Raw genomic sequence first — 20,782 nt, 5'->3', positions numbered from 1 at the left:
AATGAACAAGTGGAGGCCAAGGGATGGGATTTGAGACTCAGAAACCTGAATATGGGAGTCTACATGTGACTTACACAGTGAAACTCCTGTCCTAGTTTAGCTTAGAAAGTGATTCATCTAAATTTTAAGTGGATACCTGGTGACCCTATGGCTGTCAAGAGTCCACTAATTGTATTGAACAGATGTACTCTGACTACAGCAAAGTAAGGACCTAAAGCCCAACAAGGAGATACCTGAATTTTGATGACTGAATCTGCAGCCAAATTCCACCCAAGAACTGCAGTGTTCCCTGACTGGTTTTACCAGTATTTAATCAGAAGTCAATACACCAATCCTGCTCCCACCCCCAGCTCCTACTCCTTGGACCCCAATATGCACTCCCAAGTCTTATATTAGCCCATGGACGCTGCCATGAAGCCACATGGATTTAATAATAGCAACAGTGCATACCCTGGATTTCAAGTTTGCAACCTTGACTGCATTAATTTAGGGCACTATCAGTCAGGCTGTGCTGTCTGAAGCAAAGCCAGGTCAAGAAACTACAAACCCCCACTCTGTTCATACTTGCTTGGCATCACCTTTCCTCCTCCTCCCCTCCCCCTTACTATTTCCTCATTGGCTGTGCCAAATAACTGCATGCACAATCAATCCCTAATCCAGTTCTGACATTCTCTTTTTCCTTGAAAACTTTACTGTATTTTCTAACATGCTTCTGCAAACCGGACTGCCTGGACTGATAGTCCTGCAGCTCTGTTAAAGCACAACTGCAAAGGCTGTGGGTTAAACTGGCACACCAGAGGACAAGCTCCCTCTGGGGAGAAGATTCATTGCAATGAGCAGATCAGAGTGATAAACATTTCACTCAGGCCAGCTGCATCCAGAGCAGCATATTGAACCACACTAGACATTTTTTGCTGGTTTTGTCCTTGATTACAAAAAAAACCAGCAAACATCCAAATAGAAATCATTTACCTTTGTACCGCAATCCTCAGATATAAACAGCTCTACTTCATTTTATTCACTTAAAGTGCCTGAGTTGAGGCATGTAATCTTGTCTTTAAACCACCTTTCTAATGAAATTTATGAGTTTTCTTTTGGAACTAGTTAAAAAAAAAAAAAGGGGACATATGGCTGTTTGTACTGTTGCTTGCCTCAAACTGTCAGGAACAGATTTGGCTTGAGAGAAAAAGCAAGGAAGACTCAGGAGTACTAGAGAAGAAATGTTGCACATAACTCCAGTATTTAAAAGACATCTCGGATGTTGTTCTTTTCTGAAGCAACCAGTGATAGCAATCTTTGACAGGAATGGCAGCTCTCAGCCAGTGCTAATTCAGCTTTAGGAAAATGTGCATCCACAAGAAAACTAGGAGTACAAAGAAAAGACAACCAATGGACTGAAAGAGGAAAAAAAAGGCACAGCTGGAAAAGAAATGAAACCAGTAATTTCAGATAAACTGAGTGAAAGAAAAAAAGTAAGAACTAAATGCTGCTAGCTCTAAAAGCTTCAAAACCAGCAAGCTTGTCTTATCTCCTATAAGACACCCTCTCCTCTTCTGCATCCTGCTTATTTGCAATTAGTTGGCAAGAGGTTACCTAACTAAATCCATATGTCACTGAAAATGTCCTGAATGCATGTCAGATGTATCACAGAAATGTATCTGAAATTCCCAATCACATCCTTAATGCCAGTACCTTCTATTTGCTCTTGTCTCTTTAAGATAGTCTTTTTGTATCATTGTTTTTCCAAGCAAACAAGCATATACTTAGCTCCTCAGGGCAAATGTTTTCAGTGCCACCAACATGCTCATTCATTGACTTGGCACGCATTCTGCCATTAAGTTAGAAGCCTTAATATTTGTTTTGAGTTTTGTGGCAAACTGTGTCCAATTGTTCTTTAACAAGTGACCTTATATTAAAAAGGGTGTTTTCTTTAATACATTGGCACTGCCACTATTCTGTTGTATTTAAACAACATCCTATCATCAATAATCTCTTAAGTCTACAACAAAGGCTAGAAATAGGCCTCCTGGGCATCCTGGGCCAAGAGGCTTAACTAACTTATGCAGGTCTCAATCCCAATAGCAGTTCTCAAAACTTACAGCCCATATGTTGTCTGAGACTTCCAGATACCGATGCTTTAGAAATGAAGCCCAGGACTTCCTGATGCTGCCAGACACTCAAAATACTTGTCCTTTAAAACTCTGCATTACGTTCCTACATCATATAGAGGTTATTTTCTTTTTTATCATGAATTATCTTCACTCATGTAAGAAATTAGTTGCCAAGGCCCTCTGGCTACGGTAAAAAGTTACTTGCAGCTAATACAGTTTTTCCATGAAAAAAATCAAGCTTTTAGCAGAACCAAAGCTATGGTATTTACTTATGCATCTCTGCTTGCAGCTCCTGTTCATACACCCACTGTACATGGAAATCAGTACTGTCACACAAAAAAGGACAGTGCCAACTGTCTCATGGATGTCTGTGGACAATGTATTTTTCTATTTATGAGCAGCAAAAACCTGAAAAGGACCTTTAATTTGATTTTCTCAAATGCTTTTCTTCTGTTGCACCTTGTGCCCACTAGGCACTTCTGCACAAAAGCGTTCTCAGGTATTTGGGCAGCAAGGCCCAACTTTGAAATGAGGATCTATGTAATAGTGAGAGTTCCTCTTCTTAAGGTTGTAGGAAGTTAGTTATACCTTTATTCTGATCTGCCTATATAAATAATGTAAAAAGTTAATACATTTTTGTTGTTCAGCAGTGCTAAGTTTGTTGTCAACTCTTGTAAATATATGCAGTCCCTATATTCTTACAGCTATACCCTGACACTGTTCTTTTCCCAAGGAAAAAAAAAGCACACACACGCACAAACTATTCACATAAACTATAGTGCTTTTTGTACCAGGACATGTGGAACACCTCAGATGCCAAGCACAATTTTACATGGTTGCTTGAGGAAACAGCATTAATCAAAGAGTGTAGAACATGCACACACACACGCTTTGCTTTTTGCACAACTCTTGACAGAACCTGTGAAATAGTACAGAAAAATGTCTGGCACCACCCAACCCTCCCAGAAACTACTTCTTCTCAGGTAGCGGAAAGCATCCCTTCCCATTATAGTAATTTAGCGGGTCTGTGACTCCAGTACCCCCCACCATTGCCAAGTGTGGCCACTTTGTTGGCTGTTCCACTCGCTTTAAGATTCCCAAAGCAATGCATTTTTTTTTATCTCATCTATCAATCCCTACTGCCAAATAACTGATAGTTTTAAAGGAAAATAAAGAATGGCTTGGCAATTTCTGCTCCCCTCCTACCTCTTAGAAGTTATTTCCAAAACTCTTCCCAGGCTACATAAGCCCAAGACATCCCCACTGAGCAGAGACCCTGATGAAATCAAAACATTTGATTCAACAATGGGTACTTTTCTCTTTAGTACTACTACAAATGGTTTATTCTCTACTTAGTTCTTTGCTCATATGTTTAGCACTTTACCAGCAGATGCCAATTCACCAATATTTGTCCTTGATCTTATCCACACCACAAAAAGCAGCCAGGTTCTCATGCTCTCCCCAAACACCATCTCCTATTGCTACTTCTGGTGAAAGACCACTGGCCTAGACAGACCACTGCTGTGACCCTGCATGACATTATTCAGTGTTCTTATGGTCTAACCTATTCACTTATTTGCTAAAATACTGTCCACTGTTCCTGTGAGGGATTCTCCATAGCTCACGATAGTATCTTAGCCTTTTCATTCATGCTGTGCCCATTTTTTTCCAAATGTTTGGCAGAATTTTGCTTACCGCAGATTCTGCTGCCCCATATGTTGCAGTTTTGCAAACTCTGTCTTTGAGCTATTTGCACTTTCCTGCCCCAGGCCTCTAGTCCTCCATGGTCATAATTCCGGAGCAGCCCTGCATCCTCCCCAGGAATACCTCATTTTCAACTGCATGACCTTTTCTGCTCAGCCAAGTCTAATTGTTTTGCCAGAAGTCAATTCTGGGTCTTTCAGCAACTTTAAAAGCTTTGTTCTACATTTGAACTGTGGGCTCTTCTGTTAAAAGCAGTATCAGCTCTTCAGTAATGCAGCTCTTCAGTTTTAGAGCAATTAGAATCTTTTAAGCATTTTAGTATTCGTTCTTGCTATTTAAAATACACGATTCATAGATTTATTTTTAGGTGGAATGAAGTAATGTTCATATTTCTGTAAGTTCCACAGCGGCCCTTCTGCCCCAGTAAAATAAAGACTATGAAAAATGAAGGACTACAACACCAGCTATCCTGAAAAATAAAACTACCTTCTGTTCTTTTCTGGTCATACTCTTTCATAGCAGATATGCAAAAAATGTTTTTTAGCCTGTCTTTGGGTTTTTTTTTCCTAACTTCTCCTGAGCTTTGCCATTACAAAATACTGCTTTCCTAGTCAAAATAAACTCCTGGCTGGTAATTCTTTAGTACTACATTCTGCTCAGTGATCATTCGGCTCCGGGAAGTTTAACAATGGCCTGACGCTTTCAGCAGTCATATTTTAACTAACCAGCACCAGTTTCTCACCACCACCATCAGGTTTCACCTTGTTCAGCAATGGTTTGCAGGTACTGAACCCAGTGGCATCTCAAGAAGTAAAAAGAAACTTCCCTGGTGAAGAACAAACATTATTTACTCTGGCCCATATATAATCCCTTATCCATGCTGTGCATGGACCATCAGGAAGACTTTCCACAAGTCATCAGGAAGACATTCCTTTACACAAACCATCAACAAAGATGCACTTACCAAAGTAAGTAACTGATACCAGGTCTGACCCCAAAATCCAGACTTTCTATCAGTGAGAAAAATGAAAAATTATTTTTCTCAGTCTTAAGATATTTTCCCAGTATTATGTTATGTTTAAGAGGAGGACGGACAACTGCATCAGGTACCAAAGTGAGCACATTTAGAAGGGAAAATCTAAACCCATTATTTTAGCATACGAGTTGCTTTCATAGTAAGAGCTCTGCTTATTTAAACATTAGACTGATTTCAAAACCCAATTAAGAAAAACAGAAAGAAAAAAAGATTTAGGGATATAACTGTGCAAGAAAATGGACTCACTCAGCATCCTGTTCTTCCACAGTGCAGGAACAGTTATTATCAAGCCTGTGAAAGATCCTTCCTTTCTTAACACACACAAACTTTTACTATTTCAAGGATTCAATCAAAATGAATAATTTTTTTTTTTAATTATACAAAACTATCCTGTAATGCAGCTATAAGCTTCCCAAAGACATGTGACATTCAGTTCCCAGCTGAACTGTCATCTTTTGCTGTATAAACCTGCCCATACTGCAGCCTCTACCTTCTGAAGAACAAAATCACAGAATCACAGAAAGGTGTGGGCTGGAAAGGACCTTAAAGGTCATCCAGTTCCAGCCCTCTGCCATGGGCAGGGACACCTTCCACTAGACCAGGCTGCTCAAAGCTATGTCCAGCCTGGCCTTGAACACTGCCAGGGACGGAGCATTCACAAGTTCCTTGGGCAGCCAGTTCCACTACCTCATCTGGAGTTTTCAAATGAGCTGCAGAGTTCACCAGACAGCCATGGTATCAGTTTCAGCAAGAAAAAAGTTCTTACGTTCTGCATGAGATGCACACATAACCCTGGCAAGCACATTCCTATGAGATACAGTCCTTTTTTTGCTAACGACAATTCCTTGTTCCACATGTTTGTTTTGAGCATAAATATGCATAATGATTTAACACACACACACACACCCCAGCTATATTGCTTAGTAATTCAAATTACCTCCAAGTTTCTCCCTCCTTCTTGAATCAAAAGTGAAATCTCTGGAAGTCCTTTTGCTGAACAGTGAAATCCTAATTTGTAAGCACACACTGTCCTATCTATAGCGTATCAGCAGTTTAAGGCAATCTAGATTTGTACTTATCACCATTTGGAACAGGATTGTTACACTGTTATGACTGACAGCAGAATTAAAAGATTTCTAGCTACTGTGAAGTGTTAGAAATGTTAATGATCTTCAGAAGTCTTAAGGATAATCATCAGCTTGAGCTACAGATTTGAAAGGCTGCAATAATGCTTAAAAACTCAGGTAAGTACCTAATAATAATAATAACAGTAAAGAAAAATTCCACTTTGGCACCAAAAGCAGAAGTAATATAATACAGAGATATAGACCAAAAAGAAAAGGAGAAAACTGCAGAACGTAAGTTCACTGACATCAGAGTATTTATTTGTCCTCTTTCAGAGTAAGAAAGGCAACAAGAAAATATCTTCCAACAGATACAAAGAGCCCCAAACAAATGGAGTCTCTCTCTGGAACTTCTCCACCATAACCAGAAGGGGAGAAATTTCCAAACCACACAGAATGGGGGCACATCACTGGACCTCCACACAACTATCCTGCTTTCTAGTAGCTGAAAATGTCTTGAGAATAGTCTGATAAAGAAAACAGAGAAGCCAATTCGGAGAAGAGACTATGGAAACCTGACTGAAATTTGTACTTAAAGGTTTCAATCCAACGTACTAAACTACCACAAGACGAACTACATTTTTGTCTTCCTACCACTAAGCCGCAATCTGCTTAAAATGTTAGAGAAATGACAAGGAAGGTTGCACCTTACAATGCTCATGTGCTCTAGAAAAAGAAACAGAGAAGACAGAATTCCAGCAGGTGAAAGCTAGCTTTGTTTTTCCCCAAGTACTATATTCAAAACACCAGTACTCCACACGTCATTGAGAAAACAGAAGGAATAGCCCAATTACAAAAGTATTACCTACATTTACCTTATAAATGGAAAAGTATGGAAACAAAGAGGAAAATGGTCAAGAAAAACAGGAAAAGCAGAAAAGTGGTAAAGGAAACATAAGGAAGCAAGAGGGCAAAAGGTAATAAAACCACATTTTCCAGTATTACTTTATCTGCTTTCCCATGTTAGGTATGGGGTTGCATCTTAAAATCTTATTAATACCAAGAAAATACAAAACCTAAGAAAGTTACATATTTAATTTTTGTTACTGCAACGATACCTATGGCCTTGACATTAATACGTGGAGAATGACATGCGTACTTGTTCTTACAAAAATTCTACACACAAATATAAATAGGGGAAAAAAAATGGCCTGAGGGAAAGGATTGAGCTTGATTACATGACTGCTATAATGAGAACAGACCTTTAGCCTTCCCTAGAAAACGAAGGTCTGTGTATAAACAGGAATCCAACTATCAGCAGCAACTCTAGACTTCATGTGTTTTATCCCATGCACATACCATCAACCTGAGTAAATACGCAGTCCATATGATGCAAGACACTGACCCTTACATTCAAAGAAATCAATGACAGGTACAGCATAAAGACCAGCAATAGCTTAGGCATAGATTATCTACACTGCTGGTCACCATCAACAAGACTAATTGGCTACTGGGACTTAACAATCAAGGCATTCAGGGACAGTGGAATGAAAGGTCAATAAAGAATAGCATTATTTAGACAACTGACTGTGCTAAACTCACAGCTCCTGCATGTTGGTCTGGGAGACACGAGCACAAACCTAGCCTGATATTCCTCCTCAACCTTCCACCCTGCTTTTTTCTGGGGAGAGGGAAAGGAGAGGGAAGGGGGAGAAGGATGATGGTGATGACCAGGAAGGCAGGATGGACAGTCTTTACTTCGTTCATTTAACAATAACATGTATAACCTTCTGTATGTAAGCACATACAGAATATATCAAATGACTACACTAAAAAATAGTTTTAATAATAATAATAATTTTAACCTTTTTTGAAATTAAAATTCAAAAGTAACCAATGAAAAATATATACCACATTATTTTTCTTTACATTTTAACTGGTCTCTCATTACCCACTAGCAAAATGCACTGTACCATGCTTCTTGGGAATGTGCAGTTAGAACATCAGTTCTGCAGACAGAAAGTGACATGAGATTTCAGTAGTCAAATGGCACCAGGAAACTGTTAGGGTTTTTTTATTATTTTATTTTTTGTTTAAACCACAGCACAGCTGCAGAATCCTGTGATCCAACCATCAAACAAAACTACCAGGATTCAGCAGAAGCAAAACCAAAAGGTGTTTCCAAGATACAGGTCTGCTCTATGTACCAGGCTAAAGAGAATATGCTGACATTTAACACAGATCCCACACAAATCTCACAGCTGTTATTTTCTGACAGCATATTTATGATCATATTTTAGTTGCACCCATGCAAACACACAGAACAAGCTACTACTAAATGAACAGAAATCTCTCTTAAAACTCACACATGCACACATACACACAAAACCTGGCTAAAGTGGAATAAATGACACAACAAACCCCCAGAACCCCACCTCTCACAGAAATCGCAAAATAACAACGTCATTGTTAAACTAAAAGATCCTGGAATTCCTTCTACACACTTTCCCTGACATCTTCACACAAAAAAATGCAGGGGTCAGTGGTACCGAAACAAGGGACAGCAGTTCCACTCTTGTGCACATACGAAAGCAAGTGACCCAAGCTATTATTCCAGTCTGAGGCACTTTTTGTTCCTAATATCCAGATGCAGCAGCTTTTATTTTCCTTTCTTTTCTTTTTTTTTTACCCTTGAAAAAAGAAATGACTGGGGACACCTCCTTCACATTTTCCTTTTCTTCAGCATTTTCACTTCATAAAGCTGCAGTCAATGTGTTTTGTGTGTAGTGAGAAGGGAATGGCACATTCAGTGGTGGTCTCAGCCACAGCCTACATTGGTGGCTCAAGTAGTCTCAGGATTAGGTCTTTGTGTGTGATGAAAGGATATGAAAAGTCAGTTATTTAAGCTCAGTCAAGCTGTTGATTTTGGGGAGGAAAAAGGTTTTGCAATTCAGTTTTCCTCAATAAATCACTGCCCTTTTTCAAGATAGTTCACATGTTCACAGTATTCTCCAGCAACAAAACAGATCATGATTTTTTTCCCCCCTCAATCCAGCATAGGGTAAGAAATCAAAATGAAGGGGCCATCACATTCAGTTACTCAAATTCACTGGAAACAAAAGCAGAAAATCAACTCTGTTAACAAGTAATAATATCACTGAAGAATTAAAAGGGCAAGAAACTAGAGAAAAAAAAATCCCTTTAAAATTTATCATAATAATTAACAAAACTAAAAATAAGTCTGAAATATATTTCACTGTCTTATATATTCAATCAGTTTACACATACAATTTTCAACCAATAGTTTTATCAGTTTGGGTACTCATCCTGCATCACCCAAGACCACTATTTAAGGATGTTAAGCCTCTGCAGATCTATCTCAAGTCAAAGTGAGATTCAGGGACTAAAAATTAGCCTCATTTTGATGAGTTCTCAAAAACAGGGCATCCAAAACACTGGCCACTTAGGAACATCTGGGCTAATGTACATAAAATACTATTAAGGATACTGGACTCTTAATTCCCAATACTTCCCTGTTAAATTCTTTTATTCTGTTCCTCAGCTGACCTTTTCCTGAATTTATATAGTGTGTTTTATTAGTGCTGCTTTGAGCTAGACATTGCTATGCATTTTAACCAGGATATTTTAAACTACAAGCCCCACACCTACCAGTGAAGTCCACATCAACAGAACCTTGTACTCCCACAGAGCTTAAGGCAGCAGGAGGAACAACAGTTGGTTATAACGCTGAGTAAATCAGCTGGTATTTTCAGAGAAGTCTAAGAAAATCAGAGTAACAAAATCCCAGTTTTCTTATATGGCCCCTGAGTTCCTTAACTCCCTTTGGACTTACTCATAAGATGATCAAATTTGTAACAAGGGAGCATTTCTGCAATTATTTGGGTAGCTCTTTGAGGCTGCTGTCAGGCCCGCCCTCTGATTAAACTAACAAATACATGAATAAAGCATGTGTATCTACATGAAGCAGATTTTTAAGTCCTCTTAGAAAGTTCTAAAGCACTGTGATGGCCTTCACACAAGTGACCCCTTCACCTGAGGAGATGGCAACTTAGTTGGAAAACACCTGCCAGAAATCTTTAACTCAGAAAAAAGAAAGCAAGATGCAGAACTGAGGTTAACAGTACTATGGCAAGTAACTAAAAAATATGTTAGTTCACAAAGAAACCCAAACATCATCTTCACCAAACAAGTTCATTCAGCTTTCTGACTATCTGAATCAACCCACAAACATTAATTACTACCTGATTTACAAACATATTGAGTGCCATATTTGGTTAAATAAATGAACATAGCATTGCTTTTTATTTTTTAGGAGATCTGGTAGGGAACTTTACAGCTAGCCACGCTCCATTACAGAAGACAAGGCCCAGGCTTAGGCTGCATACTGTAAAGTGCACATTTTTATTTCAATGACCTTTGAACTGGACTGTATGCATACAACTAAAGATAATCTCAGTTGCATTACCTAGCTTTGGTTTCTTTTCAGTTTCTATCCTTCAGATCTACTTACAGAGCCCTGTTCAAAAGCCATGTAGTCGAACACAGCCATACATGTGTTCTCATAAAAGAGACTTATTTTTTATTTATAAATCTTGTGGCTACAGCAGTAATTTCTACAAAAAAAGACAGTCAACTGCACTAACATGACATGTGTCATATATTGCTGAAATTCATAAGTTAAAAAATGACTGCCTTGTTCTGGTGAGGACAGCCCCTCCTGCCCCCAGTCTCTTCAAAGTAGGTGTGCTATATTTTAGTGCACTTAAAGAAAGGATGGCATTTAAATTTAAAGGCAGTGAGAACTGCCACTTTGGGAGTTATTGCAAAGCAACAGTTTTGCAAACTCTAGACAAGACTTTCAGAATACACAAGGTCTATGATGCATTTTTGTGCTTGCTACGTACATTTTATTTTTGCCGTTAACAAGTAAGTGTACAGTAACTATCTACTATCTTGAAGAGAACCAACTGTTTCTTCTTCATTGACCCAATGGAAGATGCAAAAAATTCAAGTCTTTTAGCTGAAAGAATTTTCATCCAGTATAGCTGTCTAGACTCATCATGCTCATTATGACTGCAGTTCACTGTATAAATCTTATTAGGCACTCTAAAAAGAACACTATCAATTTTTAGCATTGCTTTAAAATCTCTACTCAGTGCAACTATAAAATTTCAAAACCAGTAGATTTTATTTATCTGTAGGTATTTAAATGGGTTGATCTTGTAGGTTTTGGGTGTCCAATCACACTGTGTTTATCTGTGCAGAAATTATACACTCACTTGCCAATACAGTAAAAGGGTGGAATGCTTCACAATGATCTTAGCAGTAACTCAGAAAAACGACCACTTCTTCAATGCAAATCCGCTCAAGAAAAGCTTCTACACACAAAGTAAGATGAACCAGTTACTGCATTGTTTATTAAGTTTCACTTGATTTCTCCTGACAACCATTTAAACAATGAATGTTGGGAAATGTCTCTCAAAGAATCAGCAACAATGGCTGGGATCAGGGCTTTTGTATTTAGCTAATACTGTTTTTAGAAAGGAGAAAATATTTCTTCCTGAAGGGATTATAAAGTCTTATAAAAGACACCTGCAAACAAAACAAGTGACAAAAGATCTCTATCATAATTGATAACAGTTATCCTGTGTAAAAATCTATGCTTCTTCAGAAATAAATATATCTTTGCTATTGAATTTCAAAAGGCATCCACTAACCAACAAAACTGCTGATCAAGAACAGGAAGTTTGAGGAAACCTGCCAAGAAGGAAGTGCTTTTGTCTTATGGATAGCAGCACATTATTAGTCAACAATAAGATCCTAAATTTTCTTTTCTGATGCCAAACAGGTAAGCTTTGAAGCATAGTATGTTTTTAATAGTGTACTGGACATGTAACATCTACTTCATTCTTTTTAAGAAGGAAAACTTCCACTCAGAATTCAAAGTTTGGAATTGAGAAATAATTCAAAAGCCAATTTAAAGGAAATGCAAAAACTAATCAACATGAGGGGAAACGTTTACAAAAATGCAGATTACAGTAGGAGCCTGAAAGAAGAAAACAGTCACATAGAGAGCAACAGTTTTCATTCTTTCATCCCAAACTAGTTAAGTTTTGGTAAGCATATATGGCCTAAAGTATCTACATACTGGTCAAATAACTAAGTTTTCCAATCTGCTAGTAGATGACTCAGCCCTTTGTATGTGCTGTGCATACAGGTCGTCTCCTTCCTTAGTTTTCTTTTGGAGCAAACCAGTTGATTCCCTTGGAAAAAGGGAAGAGTGTAATTCTCAAAACAGTTTGCTTCAGGGTCTGCTCCCAAAGGGAAGTACGGACAAGACCACACCAATTTTGTCTCCCTCTGCTTATGCAGACTTCTCTAATACTTTCCCAGCAAATTTTGCATCCTCAGACAACCCCACATGCCTTTAAAACACATGCCAGGGCATGCAGGACACCCACTCAGTTTCTTGCTAAGAAAACACCATGCCAAGTGGGCTGCAACACAACTCTCACATTACTGAAAATGCACAGAAATAAGGACAAGGGTTAATCATTTTATCTCAAAACCACAGCATCCAAAGGAGGCCCTGGCCATGTGTAGTATGAACATACATGGTGATGTCTGCCGTAAAGGGGACAAAGCCCTCTGCACTGCTTGGTCTAACAGCCAAGGAGCACTATGCAAAAGAGATGGTTTTGAATTTGTGGATGTTAAATCCTATGCTAAGAGAAGAGGATAATGACTGAAGGACAGCCTGATCTTCCAGCCAAAAAAAAAGAAATACGTATTGTCCCAAGAGACCTGAAAAAGTAAAATAGTCTGTCTAATAAGACAGAGACTGAAGAAAATGATCAATCTGTATAACCAGTAGAAAACAAGTGGTATATTACAGAAAGATGCTTATATTGTACTTTCAGGAAAGAGTTTGTCAGGACCTTAAAAGCCCATGAACTCAAAATCTTGAAATTCACTCCCTAACTCTCAAAAGACCCCAATCACTTTAAGTGACAGGTAAAACACATCACCTTCCTTTCTTCCCCAAAAATGACATGTGGCACTGTAATGCTTTGCAAAATAAACATACATCTTAACTTTAACACCTTAAACAACCTAGGAAAAACTTTATCTTAAAAAGTGTTTTTATCTCACTCCTTGGAACATACCTTTTTCTTTCCTATTTTCAAGAGTTCAGCACTAACACGATTAAACTGCTCAACCCACAGTGTCTTTGGCTTATTTTTAAAGAAGTCAGAATAAGGTTTAGATCCTGAATAAGTTATCTCTAAGAGACAAAGAGAAGTTAGCAACAGAACCTTAAGAAACCTTTCTCATTTGAGCATGACAGCTCTGATCCACTAAGTGGATTCAAGTCACTGCTTTCTCTAGCCTCCATGATTGCGTATGATTCATGTTATTTTTGTACAGCACACTCATTTTTTTTTTTCAGCTTTATCCTTCCACATTTTTTATAAGGAGGATTAAATAAGCAACTGCAACAGAAAAATTACCCTGATGTCATATATAATCCCTTATCCTTTCATCATCACCAAAATCTCAGTGCTTTGTCCATCTTTCTTGTCTGCAATTTATTTCACTTGTTCCTATTAAGGCTATTATATTCACCCTATTACTACTAATCTTTTCTTTGTAAATAGCCACACCTATTTTAATCCAAAATGGTGTGGTAAGCATTTGATTCTTTGTGGAAGTAGACATTTAATTAGGTTAATCTGTGCTATCTTTTCATGCAAGTTGATTGTTTCTTTACTATGGACATATTTCTTATAACAGCAATAAGCTTGCCAAATTGCTTGAAGGCAAATCAGGAGCAATTTACCAAGCATGTAGCTACTATGAACTGAAATCTTGACATAATAGCAAGCTGTGTATAGCCACTCCTACCTGCCAGTTATTACTCATGTTAGCTTTTTACCGACACATTAAATTTCAACCACACCCTTCTTTCACAAACAAGTACTTTCTTTCAACTCAGCTACATCTGTGACAAATAGCTGATCTTCACCAAAGCACACGGGAATATAAATACAGAATGCAGTGCAGAAGGCTTTGACAGCAGCAACTGAAATTACCTGCACAAAGTCCAAAAATGTCAATGGAAGCAAGTCATCCAGGTGGCCAATATCTTTGGAGAAACGATTCAAGATTCTTCCTACAGAAACAGAGTTGGAGAAGAAAATAAAAAGAAAGCAAATATAATTCCAGAAAAGATCAAAATATCTCAAACACACCACGTTTTACCATTTTAGTAACAGTTAAAAGGAAACAGCTGGAATCTAAAGATAAAAAGACAACTTCTGAAACCACCATGAAGGGAACCTTTCACAACCACTGCAATGTATTTTGAAGAATACTTTTTTACAAATGTCTTCAACCCAGATATAAACTCTGTGCTTAAAATGCTATGAAAAAATTAAAATGGGCTTTGAAGATAATAGTTCAATAGAATTTAACACGGAAAACATGCTTTATATGCTCAGCATGTGCAGGTAAAGGTTTACAGTTTGGACAACTTAGTGCAAGTTTCATCAAGTAACATCAGCCAGAATTTGCTCCTATCCTGAAACTCACTAGTGCTCACATGTCCCAGATAGATCATAGTTGATCTAACTGATCCTTTTTAGTATTTCTGTTCCCACACCTCCATCATTATACGTGGGTTCAAATTTCAGGCATTTCTGAAATGAAATTTGAGACAGATTTTATGCAGCCTTACATTTATACTCATTCAAAACCCTGACAATACTGATCTTTATTAAAGCTAATAAAACAATTTTTAATCTGCTGTCAGTGAAGCATTTACGCTTCTCCATTTTCCCAAGTTCTACTTGAGTGAAAAATTCAGTTACAGCAAGAGTACTGTAACAATTAAAGTCACAATGCTGCCACCTGTAAGTGGATTAGTGTCTTTCTCTATTAATCGATATCTCTACTCATCAGGAAAGAAACTAAGCTAAGGATGGGAATCTGGCCTTTTCTAAGGTGTGTAATGCCCCTACATGCATTCACGTTGCTTTTTTTATCTACATGTATCTTGATTCAGTTATTACTTCTAACTGGTACAAACACATTCACTACATTGGCAACAAAAGACTTTTCTTTCTTTTTTCAAAGGAGCTCATTAAACTGAAAGGAGTTCAGTTTAAAGTTTCCAAGGAGTGCGTTGGAGACGTAATTCAAAGATAAAAGATACTGAAGTAACTTCTGTAGCAATCATTGTTTCAGTTTTCTGTTCACAGCTGCCTCGGGATTATGGATTTTGTTGCGTAATACTGACTTCTTCTTTTAAGGGAACTTCTGTTCCACACCAAGCAATATACAAAACATGCTCTGCTAAGGCCTGAGACAAGGCTCCAAAGAGAGATATCGATGACTAACAGCTTGTTCTGCACTACTTTAACACCAAAAGCAGTTACTTAAGGCAGACAACAGTAGAATTTATCTGTATTTTTAGGTTTACACAAGGAAGAGGAAGGGTATGTAACAGCACAAGACAGCATCTCCTTCATGTGTTTTACTGGGAATGGCAGCTGTGGATGCTCCCTTTCACTTATTTCCTGTTGGGGTAGACACATCAGAAGGAGCTCCAAGGCAATTTTTTTGCATGTTTCCTATCCCTCTGATTTCCTTACACAGAGACTAGCTGTGGACAAGTGATCTAGCACATACGGCACACGTGCTGTAAGCATATCCCTAAATATCCCATTCAGGTTATTTTCAAATGAACCAAGACTTCACAGGGAAAAAAAGAAGATCATTCAAAGGTTAAATGCTTCCTTCTGACAGGACTTTCCTTAGCAGTTTGTCCAGGAGGGAACCAAAACGGCACATTGGACTGGCTCAAAGTATTAACAATTTGTATCATAGAATCATAGAATAGTTACTTGCCTGAGTGACTTTATTTTACAGACTGAAGAGCAGAGCAAGGAAGATGACAGTGCCAGGCCCCTCTGTGAAATGCTCTGAGACCCACCAATTGCAAGCTGTACACAAGGGCAAAAGATTATTCCTACAGAGAGCAAATCATACCTTAATTCAGCCTTAGAATCTCCCTTCGTCTCTTAACCCCAAATATGTTTTATTTGCAGTGTTTTCAGACTGATGTAAGAAGCTATTGCACAAACTATCTGCAACACTATGGGAAGGCAGCAAGGTCACTCAGGCTGGCTACTTTCCATAGCCACAGCACAAGTCAGGTCAATGTCAGCACCTCCAGGAATCAAGCAATGTGTTTACAGTCGCCGTCATCCCACAGGTGGGAGAGCACATACAAACTTGTTCCTGGAAAAGCACTTACTCTCATTTTGTACAGTACAGTCAAGGCCTGAAGGGCTACAGAAGCCATTACAAAGTCAATGTAATGTTGCTTGCTGTGAAAAGAGATTTAACTCTTGGGTTGTTTCACTTCCAGCAGTATCTCAGAATTTAGCTGTTATTTCCCTCCCTTGAGATTTCTATTGAAGAATCAATCACCTGCTAAAGTTGCTCAAGGAGGAATTCGCTGATTTTGAGTCTGGGTTTTAGTTTGGGATTTTTCATCAACCGTGGATATGACAGGACACGACATTTCAGTTGGAAGGGACCTACAGCAATCACCTAATCCAACTGCCTAACCAGTTCAAGGCTGACCAAAAGTTTATCCAAATGCCTCTTAAACACTGACAGGCTTGGGGCACTGACCACCTCTCTAGGAAGCCTATTCCAGCGTTTGATCACCCTCTCAGCAAAGAAATGCTTCCTAATGTCCAGTTTAAATCTCCCCTGGTTCAGCTTTGAACCACTCCCACACATTCTATGACTGGATATCAAGGAGAAGAGCTTAGGAGAAGGCTGTGACAACCTCCAACCATTTCCTGAGAAAATTTGTGTTGCAACAAGAGCTTTAGGCTGCAAGCACGATACAAATCTGTCCTTGTGCTTTCAGGGGTAAAAAAGCTGGTATAGATATAAAATGAGAGCTGCTGAATACTTGCTTTCATGCTGTACACCAAGAGCAACTGCAGCAGTATTTCCCTCCAAAGCAACACCTCTTCCAGGGAAGTTCTTTGAGGAACATAGTCTGAAAGAAAAGCTTAGCTCACCTGAGCTGGCCTCAGCAGTCCTCTAGCTTTACTATCTCTTCTGTGTTTCCATTAACTACCAACTACTCAAATTCCCATTGGTAATCAAGCTGCTAATCAATTGCCAAAACTGTATGTTTGGCAATCACCTTATTAAATGGTTAACAGTGTTTCTATAGACTGTTCTGACCAAACTGTGAGCTGACACTAGGAAAGTGGAAATTAATCTGACATTATCAATAAAACATGAAAACATCTTTTAATCTGGCTAATCCTCTTTAAAATGTAAATACAGTAATTCTGTAATATGATACGGACTAAAATATGAGTGAGCAAAAGAAACAATATATGAAAAAGACAGACCTTGACAATTGGAGCCTTTTACACTCCCCCTGATACAAGTAAAGCAATTTAAACAATGGGGACGTGAACCAGCTCCTTCCCAAATTAAACATTCAGGTGAATCTCTGGTAGCAGAACTTTTTTTTTTTAATTTTCAAGTTACTGAAAAAAAGTTACTTATGATCTATTTAGTGTTTGAACATAATAATTCTGGAAAACGTCACCTGAAGTCATGAAGCCTACAAAAATACCTCGCTTCTTGCTAAGAGGTTCACATCTCCATCTTGTAACATTAATTCGGTGACCATTAATGCTTTTCTACTGCTAAAGCAAGTGACAGAGCCACAAGCTTTAGCCCTATTTTTGTTGTTGCTGGTTTTCAACAATATTACCCCAGTGACTGTATAGAGAGATGTATTTCAGATCCTGTTCATACAGATATAACTGAACTGGCATTTTATTCAGCATTTGTCCTATGCAGAAACAAGCTACAGTAATCTACAAAAGCAAGTTCACTCGCCATATACCAGAGTGTGCACCTCCAAGTAGAAGTGTTGTGCTTTGGAAATATCTGCAAAATGCGCCATAGCCATTGTGATACTGCTTCCAGAGTGATTGCTACATTTCTAAGGATGTCTACAAGTGGATTTCACAAGGCATGAAGAAACAACTGTTTCTACGTACTGGAAGCACAATAAAATCAGTGGCTTGCTTATGCATTATTAAACATGCAAGCAAGAGGAAACATTCCAGATAGGGAAGTTCAAGGAGCCATTTTGAGTCAGGACTCAAAATGCTTACAGTTATGACTATAGTTTCTACTAGGATTTTCAAATCTAGCTTTTGGGAATGGTTCTTCAGATAAAAGAAACCATTACACCTGCAAAACTCATTCCCCCACAAAGAAAAAATATTTTCCTCTCCAGAACTTTTAATATCCTTCTCTCCAAAACTTACAGACTATCAATACCACCTTCCCACAATACTTCACACTTTCAAACCCCCTAAATACCTTAAGTAAGCATTCTGTGATATGGATATATGCCAAAAGACAGCAATTCTTAGATCTAGTCTAGTATTTTTGATTTACAAAACTCTTCAAGCTCACTTAATACTTGCATCCTTTACTTATCCCAGTGAGTTTCACTCTGGGCTTCAAAAGCAAAAAGAAAACAAAAAAACTTGTAAGGCAAAGGAGATTTCGAGAAAGCACTAACAAAACAGTGTTTTAAGAAACCAAGAACTAAGCATGCCGACATTACAACAGCATCCAAACTCGTGAATAGTATCTGCCTTTTTAATCACTCAGGCTTCCATGTGGTGTGTGGCATCAGTAGCAAGCTGCAAAAGGGAACGTGCTCTCTTCAACAGTCCTGTGTTTGTTTTTACATCAAATAACTTAATCAGAACACACACTGTTGTTAGATTTCTTCCGAAGTAATTAAATAACTATTCAATGCCAATTAATCACAGTTAAATAAGGGTCTGTCACCAAAGTGCTATGTACACATTTCAGACTATTTAATGGTCAAATACTTGGCAGTATGAAAGTTAAACAATGATTCATTAAACCTCCTCCACTACACAATAGTTAGGCTAAACTTGAAGTGAAAGAATCAAACCTCTTTTGTTCTCCATGAAAAAGACATCAAACTTCAGTACGTGATATTCTTTTCTGTCCCACTCTGTAAACTGCTTTAATTGCATGAATCAGAATGTGTTCAGGTGCTACATACCCACTTTGCTTCTGCAGGTGCCTACTGATACTTTGGAATAGATGTTCAAACCTGTCATCCAAATAATGAAAACACTTGACAGTGTGCCACACCTATTTAAAATGTTTATACATACTTCATGATGAAAGAAATATAATCCAAACTGAATCAACACTTGGGATATAAACACCAGAAAAGAAAAGGTTTGGGTTTGTTTTTTTTTAAACAAGAAACTAGGATCCTCCAGTGGAACAGCCAAATGCCACCCATAGCATTCAGTGTTGTGCAACCTAAATTCCAAGGACCCTAAGAGCAGCAGTATACTATTTCTAAATGTATTTGTGCATTTCTAGTATACCCTGTCGGCCAGTGCATTCACTGAAATACTTCTGTGTAACACAACAGAGTGGGCAGATTGATTTTATATACCTTGCAAAGAGCTTACAAAGCCTTTGTACCCACTTGCTTCATCACGCATTGCCAAAATACTTTGTTGCTACTTCTCTAGTTCTCCGATTCGCCTCTTTGGAAAAGAAAAATGGTTTGATCGAAGCACCTTCCAGGGATAGAAAGCTTTTGCCACTTCTGTGTGCATGGATGCATGCTCCTGGAGTCTTTCTCTCCTCTGAGATAAGGCTAATCCTCAACACAGAATTCTAATTGCATCGCACTTTAGTTCAATATGTTACTAATAAATACTGCTTTGCATAGTAACCTAAACTCCTCCATGGCAATTAGCCTAAATATCAATTTTCACAAGTACATTGCACTTACCAGGGGGGGAAGTGTTCCAAATCTCCCTACCTGCTCTGCAACAGTGGAGCCAGGAACACTCCCCAGCCCCCATGAAGAAAAGGTAACAAATTAAATACTATTATCTCATTAATGCACTACTCAAAGGTGAGTGCCAGGAGGATGGCACCAAACTCTTTTCAGTGGTGTCCAGCAACAGACTGAGGAGCAATGGCCATAAACTAGAACACAAGAAGTTACATCTCAAAATAAGGGAGCACAACTTTATGTTAAGGGTGGCAGAGCACTGGATCAGGCTGCCAGGAGGGTTATGGAGTCTCGCTCTCTGGAGACATTCAAAACCCGCCTGAACGTGTTCCTGTATAACCTGTTCTAGGTGGCCCTGACTTGGCAGGGGGGTTCCTTCCAGCTCTAACAAATCTGTGATTTTCCACCCCTTGCTGCAAACTCACAGAAACCCATCTGAAAGCTACTTGTACTCCTAGGAACCAATTCAAGAAGGTAGTCAGCCATACATGTAAGCAACCCCAACTGGGACTGCAGACTTGCTTGAAGGCAGTCATGCCACAGAGGTTCTCTTCTAATTTAGAGGGTTTCATGTTAAGTTAGTCGAAAGCACACACCTCATGGCCACCTACTTTACTCGGCAAGGAGGAGAGGCTCCCAGGGCACCACACTCTGCAGACACCATGTACTGAGGTACGATCTGCACGATGGAGGCACAGCACCAGCACCAAGGTGGCCGCGGCAGCATGGTGCCATCACCGCGCCCCATTCTGGGGAGATGTGCTACAACAGACCTTACTTTGCATATATGCAGAGGTGTTAACTTACTTGAAAGAGAGAAATCACAGAACACAGAGTCATAGAATAGTTGGGTTGGAAGGGACCTTGAAGATCACCTAGTTCTAACCCCCCTGCATGGTTGCCCAAAGCCCCATCTAGGCTGGCCTAG

At 38.8% G+C, this 20,782-nt stretch overlaps 1 protein-coding gene across 7 annotated transcripts in view; it reads right to left on the bottom strand.

Annotated features, from left to right (window-relative positions):
* ABCC4 (ATP binding cassette subfamily C member 4) overlaps positions 1-20,782 on the bottom strand; it is a 152,807-nt gene that overhangs the window by 52,391 nt on the left and 79,634 nt on the right. For 5 of the 7 annotated variants that reach the window (XR_008971182.1, XM_057401135.1, XM_057401134.1 and 2 more), the window contains one exon: positions 14,030-14,109. Coding sequence is in view for 6 of the 7 variants with exons in the window: in XM_057401135.1 (XP_057257118.1) it covers positions 14,030-14,109 (80 nt within the window). In the remaining variant the exon portion in view is untranslated. The other 2 variants (XM_057401139.1, XM_057401140.1) reach the window with 2 other exon arrangements.

The sequence above is a fragment of the Pezoporus wallicus genome, unplaced genomic scaffold (assembly GCF_028554395.1).
Source record: "Pezoporus wallicus isolate ANWC-B61680 ecotype Strahan unplaced genomic scaffold, APGP_CSIRO_Pwel_v1 contig_6944, whole genome shotgun sequence".
NCBI classification, from domain to species: domain Eukaryota; kingdom Metazoa; phylum Chordata; class Aves; order Psittaciformes; family Psittacidae; genus Pezoporus; species Pezoporus wallicus.
This window is presented reverse-complemented; position numbering and strand designations above follow the sequence as displayed.